Below are 19881 nucleotides of genomic sequence, written 5' to 3'. Positions count from 1 at the left end.
TTTCAAGATAAACACAAATCATATACTTACAGAAAACTTCATATGAATAAAGATGGATCTAAACAACTGGAGAAATATTAAACTCTGATAATTTAACTGAGCCAATATAATAAAAATGATACTTCTATATAAACTAATTTACTTATTCAGAATTAAACTGCTATTTTAATGAACTAGAAAAAAACAAAAACAAAATTCATCTGGAAGAACAAAAACTCAGAAATATAAAAGAATTCAATAGAGAAAAAATGTGAAGGAAAGGTAGTCTAGAAGTAGCAGATTTCAAACTATATTACAAAGTAGTAGTCATTAAAACAATCTGATACCAGGTAAGAAAGAGTGGTGGATTAGTGAAATAGATTAAGTTCATAATACACAATTGAAAATAACCATGGCAATTATTTGTTTATTCAGTCTTTTTCAGTTGTTTCTTACTTTTCATCTGGAGTTTTCTTTGCAAAGATTCTTGAATGGTTTGCCACTCTCTTCTTCCAGCTCATTTTACAGATGAGAAAACAGAGGCAAACCAGATTAAGTGACTTGCTCAAGTTTACATAGTAAGTGCCTGAGGCTAGATTTGAATTTGGGAAGATGAACTTTCCTGACTCCAAGCAAACTCTAATCTATTGTGTCATCTAGATGCCACAAGGTCTATCTGTGGTCCCATTTTATTTCTTTCAATAGAGTTTTCTCTTGAAGATCCTTACTTGATCCATCTTGAAAGAAGGAAATTATGGAAGAAGAAAAAGGCTACTCTTCAATAAACTTCAAAACTTCAGATTCATCTACTTTCTGAGATCCTTAGACCTTACTTCTTAATACTAGCATATTTCAGTATATAAAGCTCTTTATACATGTTATATAATATCTATATTTAATATAACTATATAAATAAATATAACTGTTAAGCTTTGCTATTATCATTGCCATTATGTATATATATGAGAAGATCAAGTCTTGTAAAAAGAATCTATTCTCTGTTGATATTCTGCAGGTCAGAAAAGTATAAATCTAAGAAGAGGTTTTTTTGTTCGTAGCAAAACATCTTGCAAAAGCTCTAATTAATCAATTTTGCTCATAACTGTATGATTTTCTGTGCAGGCTTCTAGTCATAACAAATAAATACAAAAATATTTTCTAAAACTGAAATTTAATTTACTCTGCTCTACAATAAATCTGTGAATTTCAATCTATACTTTTTTCCCTTGGGCTAAATTTGACTTTATAAATGAAGTATTATCTAGCAATAACATAAACCCTACTCACACATTCAGCTAGTGACTTTCTAAATGAAGTATTATCTGGCAATAACATAAACCATACTTACACGTTCAATTAATAATGGTGTAGTGTCCAAGGAACTTGTTAAACTTGGTACTTCACTTTTTACAAACAAAAATATGACAGCACTGTAAGAAAACAAACATTTAAATAATATTTTATACTCCTAATTCAGTCATATTTATCAAAATTCATGGGGGAAGCACAAATTAACACGCAGGTATTTCAAATTGTACTTTTATGCTGATAAATATCAACATACTTCTGGTCTTATCTTTTTCTCTTGTCTACTCTTTTGTCTCCTAGTCAAAACAGACTAACCATGAATCAAACTATACTCATCATCTTTTCCCTAAAATGAACTTTCCTTTCCAACTTTCCTGTTAGTGGTTCTATTATTTTTACTGTCACATATACTCAAACTTTTGACTTATCTGTCATATCTAGTCAGTAAATCCACTCTATTCTACTGACATGTCTTTTATAGCTGTTCCATTCTCTCTGGTCCCTTTTGAAAATATAAAGAAACAATATTTCTCCAGTCTAAAACCCTTTCCAGATTTTTTTGTTTTAGGAAATGTATAAAGAGTTGAGAATGAAATCTAAGGTTTCAAGAAGATGGATTCATAGTCATAAACAAATTTAGAACAAAAAAGTACATTGTCTAGTTGTGATCATTTTCTTTTCTGTCCTCTGATTGGCTTCAAAGCAGTGTCCTTTTTTCCTATTCAGAAAGATTACTTAAAGATCATTGCAACGTCCCCTTTGATTACTTAAGGAGAAATAGTTATTGTAGTGATCATTCTAAAATATTGATTCATGTTTTGTAACATTTTAAATTTTTTTCTTTAAGATTCCTACAAATGTTGATTCAAATTGTGTTGAGGTAGAAAGATGTATGAAGGCACATAGTAGGTCAAGAATAAATTTTATTATTTTCCTTTTCTAAGCTAGTCAATAAACATTTATTAATTGTTTGCCTACTCTAATTCCAGGTACTATGCTAAGCTTGGGGAAAGACAAAACAGAGTCTGTGATCACAAGAACATCAAATTCTTATGAAGCAGAAAACATTCAAACAACAATCTACCAACAGGATGAATATAGAAATAATTGGAGATAATCTGGCCAGAGCAATTCTATCATACTTTATTTATTGCTATTTCCTACTTGCATACACAATTTGGGTGTTTCCTTACTGCTCCATAGACCCTCATGTTTCCTTTCTATCTATAATACATTTGTTCACATTTCCTGTATGCTTCTCCCTTTAAAGTTTTCTGAACTTGTTCAGTCCTTATAAGGTTCAGCTGAGTCTTACCTCTTTCCTGAGTCTTGATGGCCACTTAAAGCAGCTAGATCGTGGATAGAGTGCTATTCTTGGAGTCGGTAAAACAGGAATTTAACTTATACCTCAGCACTAATTATCTGTATGTCTCTAGGCAAGTCAGTTAACCTTTCTTGGCCTAAGTATCCTTAGCTATAAAATGGGAATAATAATAGCATCCAACTCTCAGTATTATTGTAAGGCTCAAATGAGCTAGCACATATAAAGTGCCAACCCTTAAAGCATTCTATAAATGAAAGCTATTACTATCACCTCTACTTAGTTGGAGTTCCTCTAAATTACTTCAGTGATTCCACAATCTCTAAAATATAATTCAGTACTTCAACTCAGTGTTGTTAAACTCAAATAGAAACAGAACTTTTGGGGACAAATAGTAACTTACAAAATCACAAATAAGCATTATCTATGTCTTTTTATGTTTTAATTTATTTTGTTAAACATTTCCTAATTACAATTAATCTGGGACACAAATTATGAGACTGACACCACTTGCCAGTCAATTTATTAGTAACCGGTGATGCATTAATGAGTAGCCTTAAAAACCCATCTTTCTAAGGTGTAAATCCACTTAAATGTGTACATTTTTAGCATTTAATATCACAAGAAGCAGCATAGTTTACTAAATATTGAACTGAATATTGTTCTGAATAGTTTAATGAATATTTACTAAATACTTGGAGGAGACAGTTTTGAATTGCATTTCAGGCATCTTTTTGTGGAGTAACCATGGATAAATCAACTAATCTTTCTGAATCTCATTCCTTTATATTCAATCAACTCCAGTCCCCCTGCCACATCACTTCTAGGATAAATTACAAAAACATGTGGTTTGACTTTCTCATCTCTGCCTCTTGGCTTCCTTCAAGCTCCAGCTAAAGTTCTATCTTCTATGAAAATCCCTTCCTGATTCCCCTTAATACCATCCCCTTTTCTGTATTATTTTCAAGTTATCCTTCATATATATATATCATGTTCATATATACCTGTTTTCTTGTTATTTTCATCATTAGAGTATGAGTTCTTTGAGAGCATGTACTAATGCCTCAAATAAAATTCTCAAGTAGAAGATCTAATAAAAGGTTAGGGTGGAAGGAGAGATATGTGAAATTGGGGTGGCGAATGGCCCACTGAATGAGCTAATGAATGAATGGATGAAATGCCAATAGTAGCACTGAAAAAGAAAATAACAAATGTTGGAGGGGATGTGGAAAAATGGGGATAATAATCCAGCAATGGTAGAGTTGTGAACCAGTCCATCCATTCTTGGAACAATTTGGAATACTACTGAAATGCCTATAAAACTATGCATACTTTGACCCAGCAACACTACTAAGTTTGTATCCCAAAAAGATCAAAGAAAAGAGAAGAAAAGACCAATTTGTATAAAACTATGTAGACCAGCTATCTTTGCTGTGGCAAAGAATTATAATTGAGGGGATGCCTACTAATTGGGAAATGTTTGAATAAGTTGTTGTATATGATTGTGTTATGAGAATTGATGAGCAGGATAGTTTCAGAAAAAAAAAACAAATTTGAGGAAGATTCATATGAACTGATGCAAAGTGAAGTGAGTAGAAACAGAAGAACATTGTATGTAGTAACAACAATACTGTAAGGATGATCAACTATAAAAGATCTAATTAAGCTGATCAAAATAATGACCCAAGACAAGTCCAAAAGGTTCAGGATAAAAACATATTTAAGAGAGAGAACTTAGATGAACTCAAAGTATAGACCAAAGCATACTTTTTTGAACCTTATTTTACTTGGCTTATTTTTGTGTTTTCTTTTGCAACATAGCCAATATTGAAATGTTTTGCATGACTTCAAGGTATAATTAATATCATATTGCTTGCATTCTCAATATGTGAGGGCAGGGTGGGAAGAAGAAAATTTGGAACTCAAAATTTTCATAAATAAATGTTGATTGCTTTACATGTTAAAACAATTCCTCTATGTGCATTTGCCTGTTTTTTCCTAAATAAAATGGAAGAAAAAATATTCTGGTGACCAAGGATTTGCTGAGAACTCATTACTCAGGAAGGGCTATACTTTATATATCTTATGTATATGTACATGTCTCTGTATATGTTTTTGTAGGTAAACTCTTGGAACAGTTATCAGAGGTCATATAGTTTCCTAAGGTAAAATCAATGGACTTGGTTTAGAGGGAGCACTAAGCTGGAAATGGGTTCCTGGCAGGTAATACTAAAATATTTGTATTGATGGAAGGATTTCACTAAGGACAGATGTGCTTTTTTGCATTTAATTTCTGATACCATCCTCTACAAAGTTAACACTACTTACTCTGCAAATTTACTTGTTCTTCTGAAATATTAAGCTCTATTTTAGGGATGGCTGGGATTGTAGAGGTTTATGAACTGATCAAAAATTGGTCAGTCTGCTGTAGGCTTGCAAAAGACATTCTGAAAAGGGCTTGCTTTGAGCAAGTGATTTTTTTTCTTCTTACAACTGACAAGCAGCAAATTTTAATTCAAGGAATCAGCAAACTTTGGGGGGTAATAATCTGTTAAATTGGCATTCAGCTTTTGCCCACCATCTGTGAACTCAGCTGTTTCCAATATATGGAGTATTAACAGAGGCGGGGAGCTATGAACATAGCTGAAATGACATTAGCTGAGCCTAGTCTTCAAAGTTAGGATTTTAAAAAGAATGGTGATATGATCATGTCAATGAATAAAAAAGCAAATTTAGATGTGCAATTTATGTTATGAAAGCCAAAGGATTCGATTCTAAGCTTTAGGGATGGGAATGGAAAGAGCCCAGTTGGCATGATTCAGGTGAACAGGATGGACTGGTTCAAATTTCACACATTAATTGCTGCTTACTCTCTTTCTTTCCTCATGTAAGCTATATGGGCTCTAAAAGGAAAAAGATGAATGACCTGAACTAATTATAAATTCCGAGAACATCCCCACAAATCACAATGATAACACAAAGAACCACAAGTTAAAAATCTTTGTGGAAGTCTCTACCCTCCTTTGCAAGTCTCCTTATTCACATTAAACTTTCTATTCTTAAACAATAGTATGTGATAATTAAAAAAAAACATTTCAAAGTAATTGACTTTTTGTCATCTTATTTTATTAATTTTATGATATTATTCTGTGAAATTGTACACAGGTTTCCTCAGACTTCCATTATACCAAAAAGATAAAAACATCTGCATTAAGTGTTCTCCTCACTATCAAACTCCTTCATGCCACAGAGACCAGTCTTATTTGGAACCAAACTACTTGTGGGAACATCAACAGCTTCTCTAGTACTTTCCCTCTAACCTCACTTCTCAAGTGGAAGTTCCCACAGCAGCAATTTCCACTTGCCTCAGCTTTTCCTTGTCCCCAGAATGAAAGCTTGCTTTTAAAAATTCCACATACTCACTGAGGGCAGAGTGGAGGGGATTTGCTCCATTCTATGTGCTGCATCATGATATCTGTACCAACTTTCAACTTTAAGCCCACAGTACTCTTATGGTCTACTGAGGTTTTAAATAATCTCAAACTCTTTTAGATATGATGATTGCCTGCACATTGGTTGTTCTGCACATTGGTTTGTAGGAATAGACAAATTTCCATGCTTTTCCTTTTAGAAACATCAAAAACTAGAAACTAAGTGCATGTAAGGTGCCCATCAATTGAGGGATGGCTGAACAAATCATGGTATGTTAATATAATGGAATACGTGCTATTAGGAAAAATAAAAGGAATACTTTCAAGAGAAATCTGGGAAGACATGTCAACTGATACAGAAAGAAGTAAGCAGAAACTGGAGAGTAATTTATATAATACCACCAACATTATGAAGACAAATAGTTCTAGAATTTTAAGAACTCTGATCAATCTAGTTAGCAATGATGATTCCAGAGGATGATACATGCTTCCCACATTCTGACAGAAGGCTATAGACTCAATGTATATGATGAAATTATTTTGGCTAGTGTGGGCATTTGTTTTATATGATGATGTATAATCGATATCAGCATGTGTGTGTTTGTTTTTTGTTTTTCATTTTGGATGCAAGAGATAGAGAAAATAAATGAATGGTAATTTAAAAAAATTAAAAGCATTTAGAATTTAACCTAGATGAAACTTTTATACTACTCTGGAAGAAAAACACTTATTAGTCTTTAACTATTAATTCCTAAATATTATCAGGCTCCTCTCTTTATAAAATATCTATAAAGTCTTTGTAAAGACTTCTATATTGAAATTATTAGAGAGTTGACCAGGTAAAAATGGGTCTGGAGCCCTTGAATGATCTGTCTAAAATGCCTAGAATTATGGAGAAAAATACCTAGGAGAAATATCTTCTTTCTCCTTTTCCTGGAGAGTACTGATCAGTTGGATGAGCTCTTTATATTCCTTTTGATCATATGAGAACCAATCAAAATTCAGCAGCAATTTTGGCAGGAGAAGAACATGAAAATCTGACATGGCTGCTATAAGAAGAAACAGTTACATTTAACTAAGATCTTTTCTTTTTCTTAAAAACAAAAAGAAATCATTTTATTTTATTTATTTATTTAAAAAAGTTTTTTTTTTAATTATAATTTTTTTATTGACAGAACCCACGCCTGGATAATTTTTTTACAACATTATCCCTTGCACTCACTTATGTTCTGACTTTTCCCCTCCCTCCCTTCACTCCCTCCCCCAGATGGCAAGCAGTCCTATACATGTTAAAAAAAAATACACAGTATATCCTAGATAGAATATATATGGGCAGAATCAAACAGTTCTCTTGTTGCACAGGAAGAATTGGATTCAGAAGGTAAAAATATGGGGGGGGGAACAAAAATGCAAACAGTTTACTGGTGTTCTTTCTTTGGGTGAAGCTGCTTCTGTCCATCCTTGATCAATTAAAACTGAGTTAGATCTCTTTGTCAAAGAAATCCACTTCCATCAGAATACATCCTCATACCGTATCATTGTTGAGGTATATAATGATCTCCTGGTTCTGCTCATTTCACTCAGCATCAGTTCATGTAAGTCTAGCCAGTCCTCTCTGTATTCATCCTGCTGGTCATTTCTTACAGAACAATAATATTCCATAACGTTCATATACCACAATTTACTCAATCACTCTCCAATTGATGGCATCCATTCATTTTCCAGCTTCTAGCCTCTACAAACAGGGCTGCCACAAACATTTTGGCACATACAGGTCCCTTTCCCTTCTTTAGTATCTCTTTGGGGTATAAGCCCAGTAGAAACACTGCTGGAATCAAAGGGTATGCACAGCTTGATAACTTTTTGAGCATAGTTCCAAACTGCTCTCCAGAATGGCTGGATGTGTTCACAATTCCACCAACAATGTATCAGTGTCCCTGTTTTCCCACATCCCCTCCAACATTCTGCATTATCTTTCCCTGTCATTCTAGCCAATCTGACAGGTGTGTAGTGGTATCTCAAAGTTGTCTTAATTTGCATTTCTCTGATTAATAATGATTTGCAGCATATTTTCATATGTCTATAAATAGTTTCAATTTAGTCTGAGAATTGTCTGTTCATATCCTTTGACCATTTATCAATTGGAGAATGGCTTGATTTCTTATAAATTAGTCAATTCTCTATATATTTTGGAAATGAGGCCTTTATCAGAACCTTTGACTGTAAAAATGTTTTCCCAGTTTATTGTTTCCCTTCTAATCTTGTCTGTATTAATTTTGTTTGTACAAAAACTTTTCAACTTGATATAATAAAAATTTTCTATTTTGTGATCAGTAATGATCTCTAGTACAGATACTTAGTCTTTGTTGACTAAGATCTTTATCTAGGAAAATGACTTTGAGGAATGATCACTACTGCGCTGTGGAATCTAGCACTTCCAGAATTTGACTCTGGCATAATAAATAATACAGTAAGTCCTCACCTTTAGAGATACATCCCTGAGAACCATGAGTCATATTAAATAGGGGCCCAAAAGCTGCTACTCAAAGTTGACCCAATTGAGACTTATTGAATATGAGGCAGTCACCTTTCTCAAGTCTCACTTCACCTTACCTATCAGATTCCCAGTATTCCTCTTCCCTCTGGGACTCTGATTATAATCAGTTTCCCTATGAGATCTTTAGAGAAGTGGTCTCTAAACTTTTAACAGGAAAGAGGAGAGGAGAAAGAGGAGGAAGAAGAGGAAGAGGAGGAAGATGAGAAGGAGGAGGAAGTGGCATTTTTTTTTCTCTGAGGCAATTGGGGTTAAGTGACTTGCCCAGGATCACACAGTTAGGAAGTGTTAAGTGTCTGAGGCCAGATTTTTTTTTTTATTAATTTATTTATTTTATAATAACTTTTTATTGACAGAACCCATGCCAGGGTAATTTTTTTACAACATTATCCCTTGCACTCACTTCTGCTCCAATTTTTCCCCTCCTTCCTTCCACCCTCTCCCCTAGATGGCAAGCAGTCCTATACATGTTAAATAGGTTACAGTATATCCTAGATACAATATACAACTGTGCAGAGCCGAACAGTTCTCTTGTTGCACAGGGAGAATTGGATTCAGAAGGTATAAATTACCCAGGAAGGAAAACAAAAATGCAAGCAGTTTACATTCATTTCCCAGTGTTTTTTCTTTGGGTGTAGCTGCTTCTGTCCATCTTTGATCAATTGAAACTGAGTTAGGTCTCTTTGTCAAAGAAATCCACTTCCATCAGAATACATCCACAAACAGTATCATTGTTGAGGTATATAATGATCTCCTGGTTCTGCTCATTTCACTTAGTATCAGTTCATGTAAGTCTCGCCAGTCCTCTCTGTATTCATCCTGCTGGTCATTTCTTACAGAACAATAATATTCCATAACATTCATATACCACAATTCTGAGGTCAGATTTGAACTCAGGTACTCCTGACTTCAGTGCTGGAGCTCTAACCACTGCACCACCTAATTGTCACCCCTATTAATTAATTTAAAATAATTAAATTGATCCATAAATGTTTGTGAATTGTTTTTGAGCAAAGACTACCCACAATATCTGTATATTTATTTATGCACATGTAGTATTATACTAATAAGTATATGTAATAAAAACATAGAAATAAAAAATTTTAAAAGTGACATGAAGATAAATTTATATTTCTTCAAACCAGTGCAGCTCAGTGAGCATGGGGAGTGACAGAGTTAGGCTGTTCTTTAGAAAAATCATTTTGAAAGTTATATTGAGAATAGATCTGAAAAGTGAAGGGACTTGACAGAGGAGACTAATTAGGAATCTGTAGCAGTCCTCCAGATGTGATGATGACAAGCTAGAGTAATGTGACTGGAATGAAGGATTACATGTGAAAGAGAAATGAAGGTAGAAACAACAAATAGTTGGAGATGGCATCGAGGTTGAAAGGATGGTGAAGCCTTTCATATTAACAGGAGGTTCAGAAAAAGGATGATTTTTTGGACCACAAGTCAACATAACCTCTATCATCTGTTATAATCATTCATGCCTGACTATCCTATGTTGCTTGTTCTATCTCACCCAAAATTCCAATAGTGGGAGTTGAGACTCTTACTAGACATTGCCCTGTAATGCAGAGTCTGATTTATGAGGGGCATTTGTTTTAGTTGATGAGGGGTAGCTATGGGTATTTTGCATGGAGGAGAAAACTTTTGCAATGCTACCTTTCGAGGTATTATCATAGTTGTCCAGGTAGTGATGATGTTATTTCTGCTCTAAGGGAAAGAACCTACCTCAAAAGAGCTAAAAAGTGGAGTGGCAAATGCTGGACAAGAGCAATCAGGTTTATATTAGAGACAAAAGCCATCACTGGTTATTAGGAAGAATGATGGATAGAACCCACCTTCTTTCCCTCTGGTTGATCACATAACCCTACTAAGTGATGGAATCAGGTCTTGGGCAGAGGCCCCATCATGGAAAAAGACTTTCTGTACAAGGAAGGTAAGGGAATGAAAAAAATAACATTAGTAAAGGATAAAAGGGTAGAAAAACCAATGAAGAATTATTGTAGGTGATGGTTATCTCAATTAAATTTCATCTAGAAACATTATGACCACTATGTTTGTAAGTGAGAATGTGGACATCAGATTATCTGGAAGCTTTCCAGTGGGGGTAGGGGGGTGGGAATTCTTAAGTATTTAGATGGGAATTTGAATCAACAGAAATTGGGCACTTCTGAAGGAAGTCTTTGTACAAATATAAAATAGAGAAGTTATTGGGGGGAAAGATAGATATAAATGTAGGGTATTTTTATGAGGCACCTAAGTTAATTCTTAGGCTTGAAGAAAATATAATTGCTTACTAAGAAATCAGGAACCATAATAGACTCATGCTGTTTCTTTTTTTACTCAGTGTCTATCTGTTTGTTGGATTTCCATGAGCATTCTGTCACATGATAAAGAACTTCTCCAGATTCCACCAATTCTCAGTTTCTCCATTTTGCTCATTTTTAGTAGATGATATACATATCTCATGCTTTCAGAAGTAAATTAACTAGAATGAACACTTTTCCAACCTCTTCAAATACAAAAATAGATTTCTGATTCATCATTAATGCTGGTCCATCTTGTGTGCCTCTTGTCAAAGTCTTCTCATAGTTTGCCACAGATAAGATATTGGAAGTGTTGTACAGCTGGAAGCTTTTCTTATTTTTTGATATTGATAAGATGTTTTTTGGAGTGGCTTAGACTTGTCATCAAGTATCCCTTGGTCTCACAACCAGACCATTTTTTTTTCCACTCATAGAATCTCCCAATGAAGATATTTTTTATTCCACTTCTTCTGAGTTTCTTATTTGTGATATATTGCAGTCTTCTCATTTTCATCATGCACTTTTTCACTGATTTCTTTCTGATGTTCATTTTTGATTTTTCAAAGATGACTATATTCTAAGCCTACAGGCATACCACACTACTAGTAGAATAATATTGTTTTTAAATGGACCATATAGTAGTACCAGATCTCAAAAAAATCATCAGAACAATCTGGTACTAGATGCAAAATATAGTGGTTAATCAGTGAAACAGGTATACAATTTATAGAAATAAATAAATATAATATAGCATTTTCACTATCCAAAATACTGGAACAATAACTGGATATTTGATAAAAAATTTTGGGGGAAACTGAATAGTAGTATGTCATTGAATAAATTAGGTATAAGGCAACATTTTACTTCATTTACCAATGAATATATGATTTCAAAAAGGGTGATATTATAAACAAATTAGGGGAAAATAGAAGAATTATTTACTAAATCTATGGATAAGAGAAAAGTTCTTGAAAACAGAGAAAGAGAGAGGAAGAAAAAGAAAGAGAGATACTCTGATAAACATCTCATTTCTTAAACGTATAGGAAACTGAATCAAATTAAAGAAATAAGACTCATATTTCAATTTATAAATGGCCAAAGGATACAAGCAGATAGTTTGTTGAAGAAATCAAAGCTATCAATACTCAACAATCAATATGAAAAAAACTTTAAATCACTAATAATTAGAGAATGCAAATTAAAACAATGCTGAAGTACCACTCATATAAAACTGACAAAGAAGACCAAAAAATGACATGATTTTGTGGTGGCAAAGAACTGGAAACTGAAAGGACATCTATCCTATAAATTAAGGAATGGTTAAACAATTTGTGATATATGGTTGTGATGGAAAAAGCTGAGAAGACTTATATGAACTGATTTAAAGTGAAGTGAACAGAACCAGAAGACCAAATTACACAGTAACCACAATATTACAATGACAATCAAATGTAAAGGATTTAGCAACTCTCTACAGTGATTCATGACAGTTCCAAAGAACACATGATGAAAACTACTCTCATTTCAATTTTTTTGGCTTGATATCATCATCATGAAATCTTTGGTAAATAAGGAATATTTGAAAGAATATTACCATCTAGAAGGGATTCCCTCTTTAAGTTGAACTTTGTGTTAGATCTCCATGATGGTGGTGAATACCTCTGACAAGCATACATGTCATAATTTTATGGTCCTCTTAATATTGATGATTAGATCATTATATCTTTCAAGAAAACCTGTATAAATTTGATATGGGGATAAAACACATTATCTTGGAAGAGAGCCTTTTTAAAGGCATTTTCTCCTCAGTACTTTTTGGATATCCTTTTGCACTTCTGTCAATTCTTTCCCTAATTTTTCCTCCATCTCTCATACTTGATTTTCAAAGTCCTTTTTGAGCTCTTCCATGGCCTGAGTGCTATTCTTATTTTTCTTAGAGGCTTTGGTTGTAGGAGCTTTGACTTTATTATCATCTTCTGAGTATGTTTTGATCCTCCTTGTCACCATAATAACTTCCAGTGGTCAAAATTTTTAAAAATTTTCTGCTCATTTTCCTAGCCATTTACTCTGCTTTTAACTTTTTGTTAAAGTAAGACTCTGTTTTCAGAGTAGAGAGTGCATTGTCCCAAGTTTCAGGGATTTTGTGCAGCTCTTTTAAGGGTCTGACCACAAGCACTCTTTTCTGCCTCAGCGCTATTATGTGTATCCCCTACCCCTCTATAGCTATAAGATCTAGTGTGCTCATGGGGGATGAATTGGGATTGCACATCAGACTCCCACCCTTTTGCCACAGACTGTCTCCATTGACCTTCTGATTCCTCCCTGATGTCCCTGGACTGAGAGGTCTAGAAGTCTCCAACACTGCTTCTGATTCAGAGGTTGGGCCCAGGCCAGGCTGTGGCTGGATCTGGGACCACCCTAGAGTGTCCTGCCCCAGGACTTCTACCCTGGTGTTGTAGACCTTTTCTGCTGAACTTCTAAGTTGTCTTCCATTGGAAAATGTTCTATTCCATCCTTTTTGGTGTCCTGATGCTCTCAAATTTGTTTAGAGTCATTATTTAAAGGAATTTAGAGTGGTTTGAAGGATCAAAACCCATCATTGGTTATTAGGAAGAATGATGGATAGAACCCGCTTTTTTCCCCCTGGATGGGAACCTTTAGGATAAAGTTTAGTTCTACTAATTCAAGTGCTATCTCTTAGTCAACAAAAAATAAGTCCAGTGAATCTTGCATTCACATCTTTCAATTTCTGATTGGTGATGAAGATATGCTCTACTGTGCTATAATATAATTTACAAATAGTCTATTAATAATCTCAAAAATAATGCCCTTAGTAATATAAGGAGCATCCCTCTTCCCCACTCTTTTGTAGAGATCTATAGGTGTAGAACATTATATTTAATATACAACTTTTCAAAGAGTTGATACATTTTGCTGATTTAAAAAAAATTCTTCCTCTTATTTATTTCATTAAAAACTCTTATAAAGAATGAGGGAGGGATACAGGACAAATCTAGGTAATGTGAAAAAAATCAATAAAAATCTATTTAAAAAAGAATGTCCTCGAAAAGGGTATACATTATTCTCACAAACCTTTTAAATAAATGGGAAAGTAGGACTATAGGTCAGTATTTGCTATTTTCTAGTTTATTACTAATTTCTTTTCCCATTTAAACATACTCCTCTCTCATCATGAAAACTACCCCACTCCCTTTTTTGGTTACCTATGTTCCCTTAAAATAAAAAGGAAAAAAAAACTGCCTCCCCAAGAAATCTGCCTAAAATATAGTCGGAAACATTTCATTTACAAATATTAAATGAAGTATATGGGAAAGAGTTACAAAGTTGATTTATTTTTTAAAGCAGGGCATAAGAAAAATCTGTGATATAGAGATAATAAAGGAAAAAAAAACTTATAAGAAGACTGATCAAATGAGTTCAACTCTTTCTACTCTGAACTTCTTCAACTTACAACCTTAGTATTCCTCAAACTATGTAATAATGATTTCATATCAACCCAAATCTGGTTCATTCAGTTTTAGGCACAAAAATAAATTCTATAAATTGCTAGGGAGACAGAGCTTTAAAAGGATCTAGAATAGGGATTTTTAAACTTTATGTTGTGTGTCTCTTGGACTTTTCTTTGGCACTCAAGTGAAGTCTATGAAATTCTTATAAAAATGATTTAAATGAATAAGATAAAATACAAAGGAAGCCAATTACAGGTTAATAACATTGAACATAAAAGGTATATACTCTTCAATATAGAAACTTCAGCTCTAGAGATGTCTTTGGGGAATCTGCAGGCAACAAAATGAAAAAAAAAACTGAATTTATGGCCCACCTCTTTTCATTCCCACACTAGGACTCCACTTACTATACAAATTAAGGAGAGGTTTTATACACACACATACACACACACACACACACACACACACACACACAGAGAGAGAGAGAGAGAGAGAGAGAGAGAGAGAGAGAGAGAGCGAGAGAGTGCGCACCAGAGAACGAGAACCTATTTGCCTCACAGACAGATAATCCAGATATTTGACTCCAAGGCTAGCTCTCTCTTTTGTATATCTCATACAGATTTTTGCAAACTTCTGGCAAATGGACTTGATTTTTTTTTTACCAGAAAGTTCAACATTCTCTTCCTCTTCTTCCTCTCATCCAACTCTAATATTTGCACAGAGATTTGCATATAGGCTATCTCACTTAATCCTTACAATAATCCAGTGAGGTATGTGATGTTATCATCATCATTAATATTATTTTGACTTTCTAAAAATCAAATCTTACATGTTCCATTAAATCATTTTTCCTTCTTTCCACTCTCCATTTTAAAAAGAGCAACAAAATTCTTGAAACAAATAAATTTAGTCAAGCAAAACAAAATCCACTTTGTTCATGTTAAAGAAATATGTCTCATTCTATACCATGAGTCCATCTTATCTGTGTCAGGAGGTGGATAGCATGATACAATTATAGTCCTTTGGAAATGATTAATCATCTCATAAATGAGACCTCTAGGTCTCGAGTCTTTCAAAGTTTCTTGTGTTTAATTTTTTTTTGTTATTGTATAAATTGTTTTGTTGCTGTTTGCGTCATTCTGTGTCAATTCATATAAATACTTTTCATGTTTAGTAAAACTCATGCTTTATTATAGTACAATAATATTCCATTGTGTTTGCATGCCATAGTCACACCTAGTAAATTTCTGAGGCAAAATTTAAAATCAGGTCTTTCTGATTCTGCATCCAGAACCTGAACTGCTATCCTTGTCTATTTGCTTTGAAAACATTTGATGACCTAAAAATGCAGGTAAAAGAAATGATTGGCTACCTTATCACTGAAAGTCCAGCTCCAAAGTAATTTAGCAAGGGCCTTGATATATCTTCAGGATCTGTTCCAAACCATCCAAACCTGAAAAAAAATCAACATGTGTGGAATTAGGTCTTTCTGAAAAGTTCAAGAGTTTTGAAATTTTGTCTCTTACAATCACAGAAAGATTCTATGGTCAATTTGGTTGGTGGAGAAGATGTCACAGAAGGGACTTTTGTTCTGAGTCTCAGAAAAAGGAATCAAGAGTATGGTTACATAAATCTTGGGCAATGCTTGAAATGGTTTAAAGAATTTTAAAACTGGATAGATATATAGATAAAAATCTCTATCCTATCCATCTACCCTGATTTCCTTTCTCACTCTATGGTCCTTGGCTTGGCCCAAATCACTTTAAACATTCCTTATTTCCAATAGTGATACTGGAATGTAAGATCCTTGTAGGCAAGGAATATTTCATTCATTGTATTTATGTCTTCCAATGTCTAGTAGTAGGGGCCATTTCATATTACTTGCTGATTGAGAATGAAGAGAAGCTGGGAGGACTTTGAAGTTTATATTAAAAATGAGTGATAACCTGATCTAATTTATAAGAATTTTTGAATTGATTAATTTCTTTTTACTGGACCTTTATTCATTTGACCAGATTGATAGGACCTTCTAAAGCTGAAATTTTACTAGTGTAGTCTTTGGGAACCCAGGGTTATTTCCACACCACCACTGGAAAATGGAGGAAGATTTCAGTGTAGAAGATGTACCTGACCTTTTCACCCCACTGAGGCTCTGGTTTTATGAAGTAAATTTTCAGTTAAACATTAGATGACGACTTCAAAAGAGCAAGTATATCCTACCTCCTGTTCTCAACTAAGGCTTTGATCTTATCAAGTAATGCTGACAGATCAGATAATCCTTTCCCATAGCTTGACCAAAATTTAAATATATTACCTTATTAGTGAATTTCCTTTAAAAATTATAATGAAAATTTAATTAAAATATTTTTTCTCTTAAGGCTTATTAAATCACTCTTTGCACTTCCCATTTGACATTTGTCCTGAAACCATGTAGAGTCATTAATCTGGTAAAATCTTTTTGCGTGTGTGTATGGTGGGGGAGAGTAAGGTGAGGGATAATTTATTTCTTTATTTTCTCAACATATGGAAAGGTTAAATCCCAAACTAACAGTATAACCTCGCTAGATGTTTTGAGGATGTCTGCTTCTCCATCTCCATAGCTTTTCTTATTCTGTTCCTTCTTCTGATTCATGAATTTGGGGAAGAAGGAGATGAATAGAAACAGGATAGGATCAGTGTTCTCCAGAAAGAACTGGTTTGGGTACAGGCTACAATTTAAAATCTTAAGAGGCTTGTTTGGGAATACTGAGGGGATCCTAGGATCAGATTTGGAGCTGGAACAGACCTTGGAGGTAAATTTTCAAAGAATGTTTCATAAACTTTTGCATCCCTAGTGCCCCTTGCATGTCATGATATCACCTTTTTGATGTCATGGTGCTCTTCAAGAATGAAGGACAAACAACAAGCCTAATTTGGTGACTTGCACAGAGGAGAAGCTCTGTGAGGATTGGTTGCACATGACAATTCTGTTTGAATTGCGTTACCTTGAACTTGCCCAGCCTGTTAATGAATTGAATGATCCCCATATTAAAAGTCCAAGGCCTAAACCAATTGTTTTAACAATTGGGACGACAGCGATGTTACCTGCAAGACAAAAGTCATAGGGGGAAAAAACACCTTTACTATTATAAAAAGTACAGAAAATGCAAAGAAATCATTAGTAATTGAATACCTATGTTACACCTATAATTTTGATTCTCCCTATTTATTAACAAGAGCCTATTTCTTTTGTGTACGTCTTAAAGTTATAAAGTCCAAAAAGCAAAACTCCCATTGTAGAAAAATGTTGGATAAAGTTAACTACTAAGGTGCAGAAATATTCTCCAGCCTTGGTACATGCCTTTGATCAGGCATACACTATTTTTAGAAAGTACTGTTAATGCTGAAAATGGTAGTGGTTTTATGTTGGCTATGCTGTTACATAAAAGTAAAGCAGGTTGTAGGGTTGGATTTATTATCAGAAAAATGTCTTTGACCTTGGACATAGCTTTCTGAAGGTCATGCAATTCTCTAAGACTGTTAGTTATAAACAGGTCATTATCTGGATTGTGAATAGTAGTTTCTACAAAAGACAGTTTTAGATCTGGAAGGGACTTTAAAGATCTAAAATGCTATTCAGTTCAAGCCACTTATAGCACACTTGAGGAAACTGAGGCATTTGACCTTGAAGCAAACTATTAGAGATGAAACTAACCCATGGGAAAATCCATACCAAAAGTCATACACAAGTGAATTAAATTTTTTTATCCCTCTTTCTTTCTATATTTCTTCCTATCAAAATCTGCCATGGGATTTTCATTTCTGGATAAATGTCTAAGGCTTAAAGACCCAACATTGGACAAAACATTTATAATCTTTCCACTTTTAGTTTTCTAATTTGTACAATGAGTAACTTGAAATATAATTTATAGGAGCCCTTAAAGTAGGGGATCTTAATGTTGGGCCCACAAAGTTTTAAAAAAAGATATTTAAAAAGATATTAACTTTACATATATATTTTTTTTCATTCAATTCTCACAACAGCCCTGTGAGTATTGTAGTGAGGGAGGAATGGGATGCTTTTCATTCTGTCACCTGTTGATGCCTGCTCTGAAGGGAAGCTTTTTCCCAGTGGGGAAGCTACTTTACAAAAAGTACCTGAGGTATTAGAGTGAAGAACTAAAGGAAGAATGGAAGAAGTGACATTGCCAAGGTGATCTTTTTATATTGGACTTTCCTCCTCCAATTTGCAGACATTTCTACAGGTTTGGGATGGTCTTTCTCTCATTTCTGTTTTTTATAATATTTAACTCCTTTCTAGACTTAATTCACTTTCCAACTGGGGAAGGCAAATAGTATAGCACCTGTACAACATCTGACCTACAATCAGGAAGACATTAAGTTCAAATTTAGTTCTCAGACACTTACCAATTGTGTATCCCTAAGGCAGGTCATTTTAGTCTCAACTTTCTTATCTATAAAATGGGGATCAAATGAAATACTACTTGTAAAGTGCCAGGGCACAAAGTAAACAATATATGTGTTAGATATCGTTATTATTATCTTATATTCAAGGCTTATCCTAATCCTTGGGATTGGGAGTAATGAGTGATATCTTCTTCCCAACATGAAATTATTTTGTATATAGTTTGTAGATACATTGTGTTTACTAATTTATAATTCAGTTATCTCAGCAACAGAATGTAAGCTCTTTGTGAACAGGAATAATGATGATAAGAATTGCTCACATTTTTATAGTGACTTAGGGATTGTAAAACACTTTACAAATACAAAGATGATACTTTACAAATATTATCTCATTTTATTTTTATGACAACCTTGAGAGAGAGAATATTTTCCAAAGGAGGAAACTGAGAGAGACAGAGGTGGTACCTTGCTTAGAGTCACAGAACTAATATCTGAATTCAAATTTGAACTCAGATCCAATTGACTCCAAGTCCAACACTTTATCTGTGGTGTCACTGTTGCTGTTGCTAGTCGTTGTAGATGAAAATACCTAATATGTATTTAGGAGGTCATAATAATAAATGCTAATTAAACTGAATTGGGCAACAATATGGTGGAATTCATTTTTATGGCTTTGGCCAGGAAGCTCTGCTCAAGGACTGAAAATTTTAACTCTGACAAAACCTTAAAAAACATCTTTCCATTTTGACTAACAGCACTTTTAGATGTATTTGTTCATCCAAAAAATATTGCTAAAATATTATTAAAATGTTGGGCTAATGGTTCCTGACTGTGTAGGAAAAAAAGCAAAAACCTGACATATCTGATTGTTATAGAAGTAGGTTTTTAAATAAACATTTTGGAATTGCTCCTGCCTCCCAATCATTAACTGTTTGAGTGATTGATTAGTCAATATAATCATATGTTTCTTGTAAAATGGAAGACCACTTGAAAATATATTACAAATGCATTTTTAAACAAATAGACCCATTGATTTGGGGAAATTTGGCTTTCTGTCTTAAAAATAGCATAAACTTTTGTAGTTCACACATTCTTT

The 19881-nt window shown here is 33.8% G+C and overlaps 1 protein-coding gene across 1 annotated transcript in view; it reads right to left on the bottom strand.

The window, feature by feature from the left end:
• Positions 1–19881, bottom strand: part of TMEM144 (transmembrane protein 144) — a 58564-nt gene that overhangs the window by 21503 nt on the left and 17180 nt on the right. The window contains exons 4-6 of the mRNA XM_051966689.1: positions 17363–17462; positions 15751–15831; positions 1328–1409 (exon numbers count right to left, since the gene is read on the bottom strand). Coding sequence (XP_051822649.1) covers positions 1328–1409; positions 15751–15831; positions 17363–17462 — 263 coding nt within the window. The remainder of the gene's footprint in view (positions 1–1327; positions 1410–15750; positions 15832–17362; positions 17463–19881) is intronic.

The sequence above is a fragment of the Antechinus flavipes genome, chromosome 6 (assembly GCF_016432865.1).
Source record: "Antechinus flavipes isolate AdamAnt ecotype Samford, QLD, Australia chromosome 6, AdamAnt_v2, whole genome shotgun sequence".
In the NCBI taxonomy this organism is placed as follows: domain Eukaryota; kingdom Metazoa; phylum Chordata; class Mammalia; order Dasyuromorphia; family Dasyuridae; genus Antechinus; species Antechinus flavipes.
The sequence above is the reverse complement of the archived record's forward strand: the minus strand, read 5'-3'. Positions and strand labels throughout refer to the sequence as shown.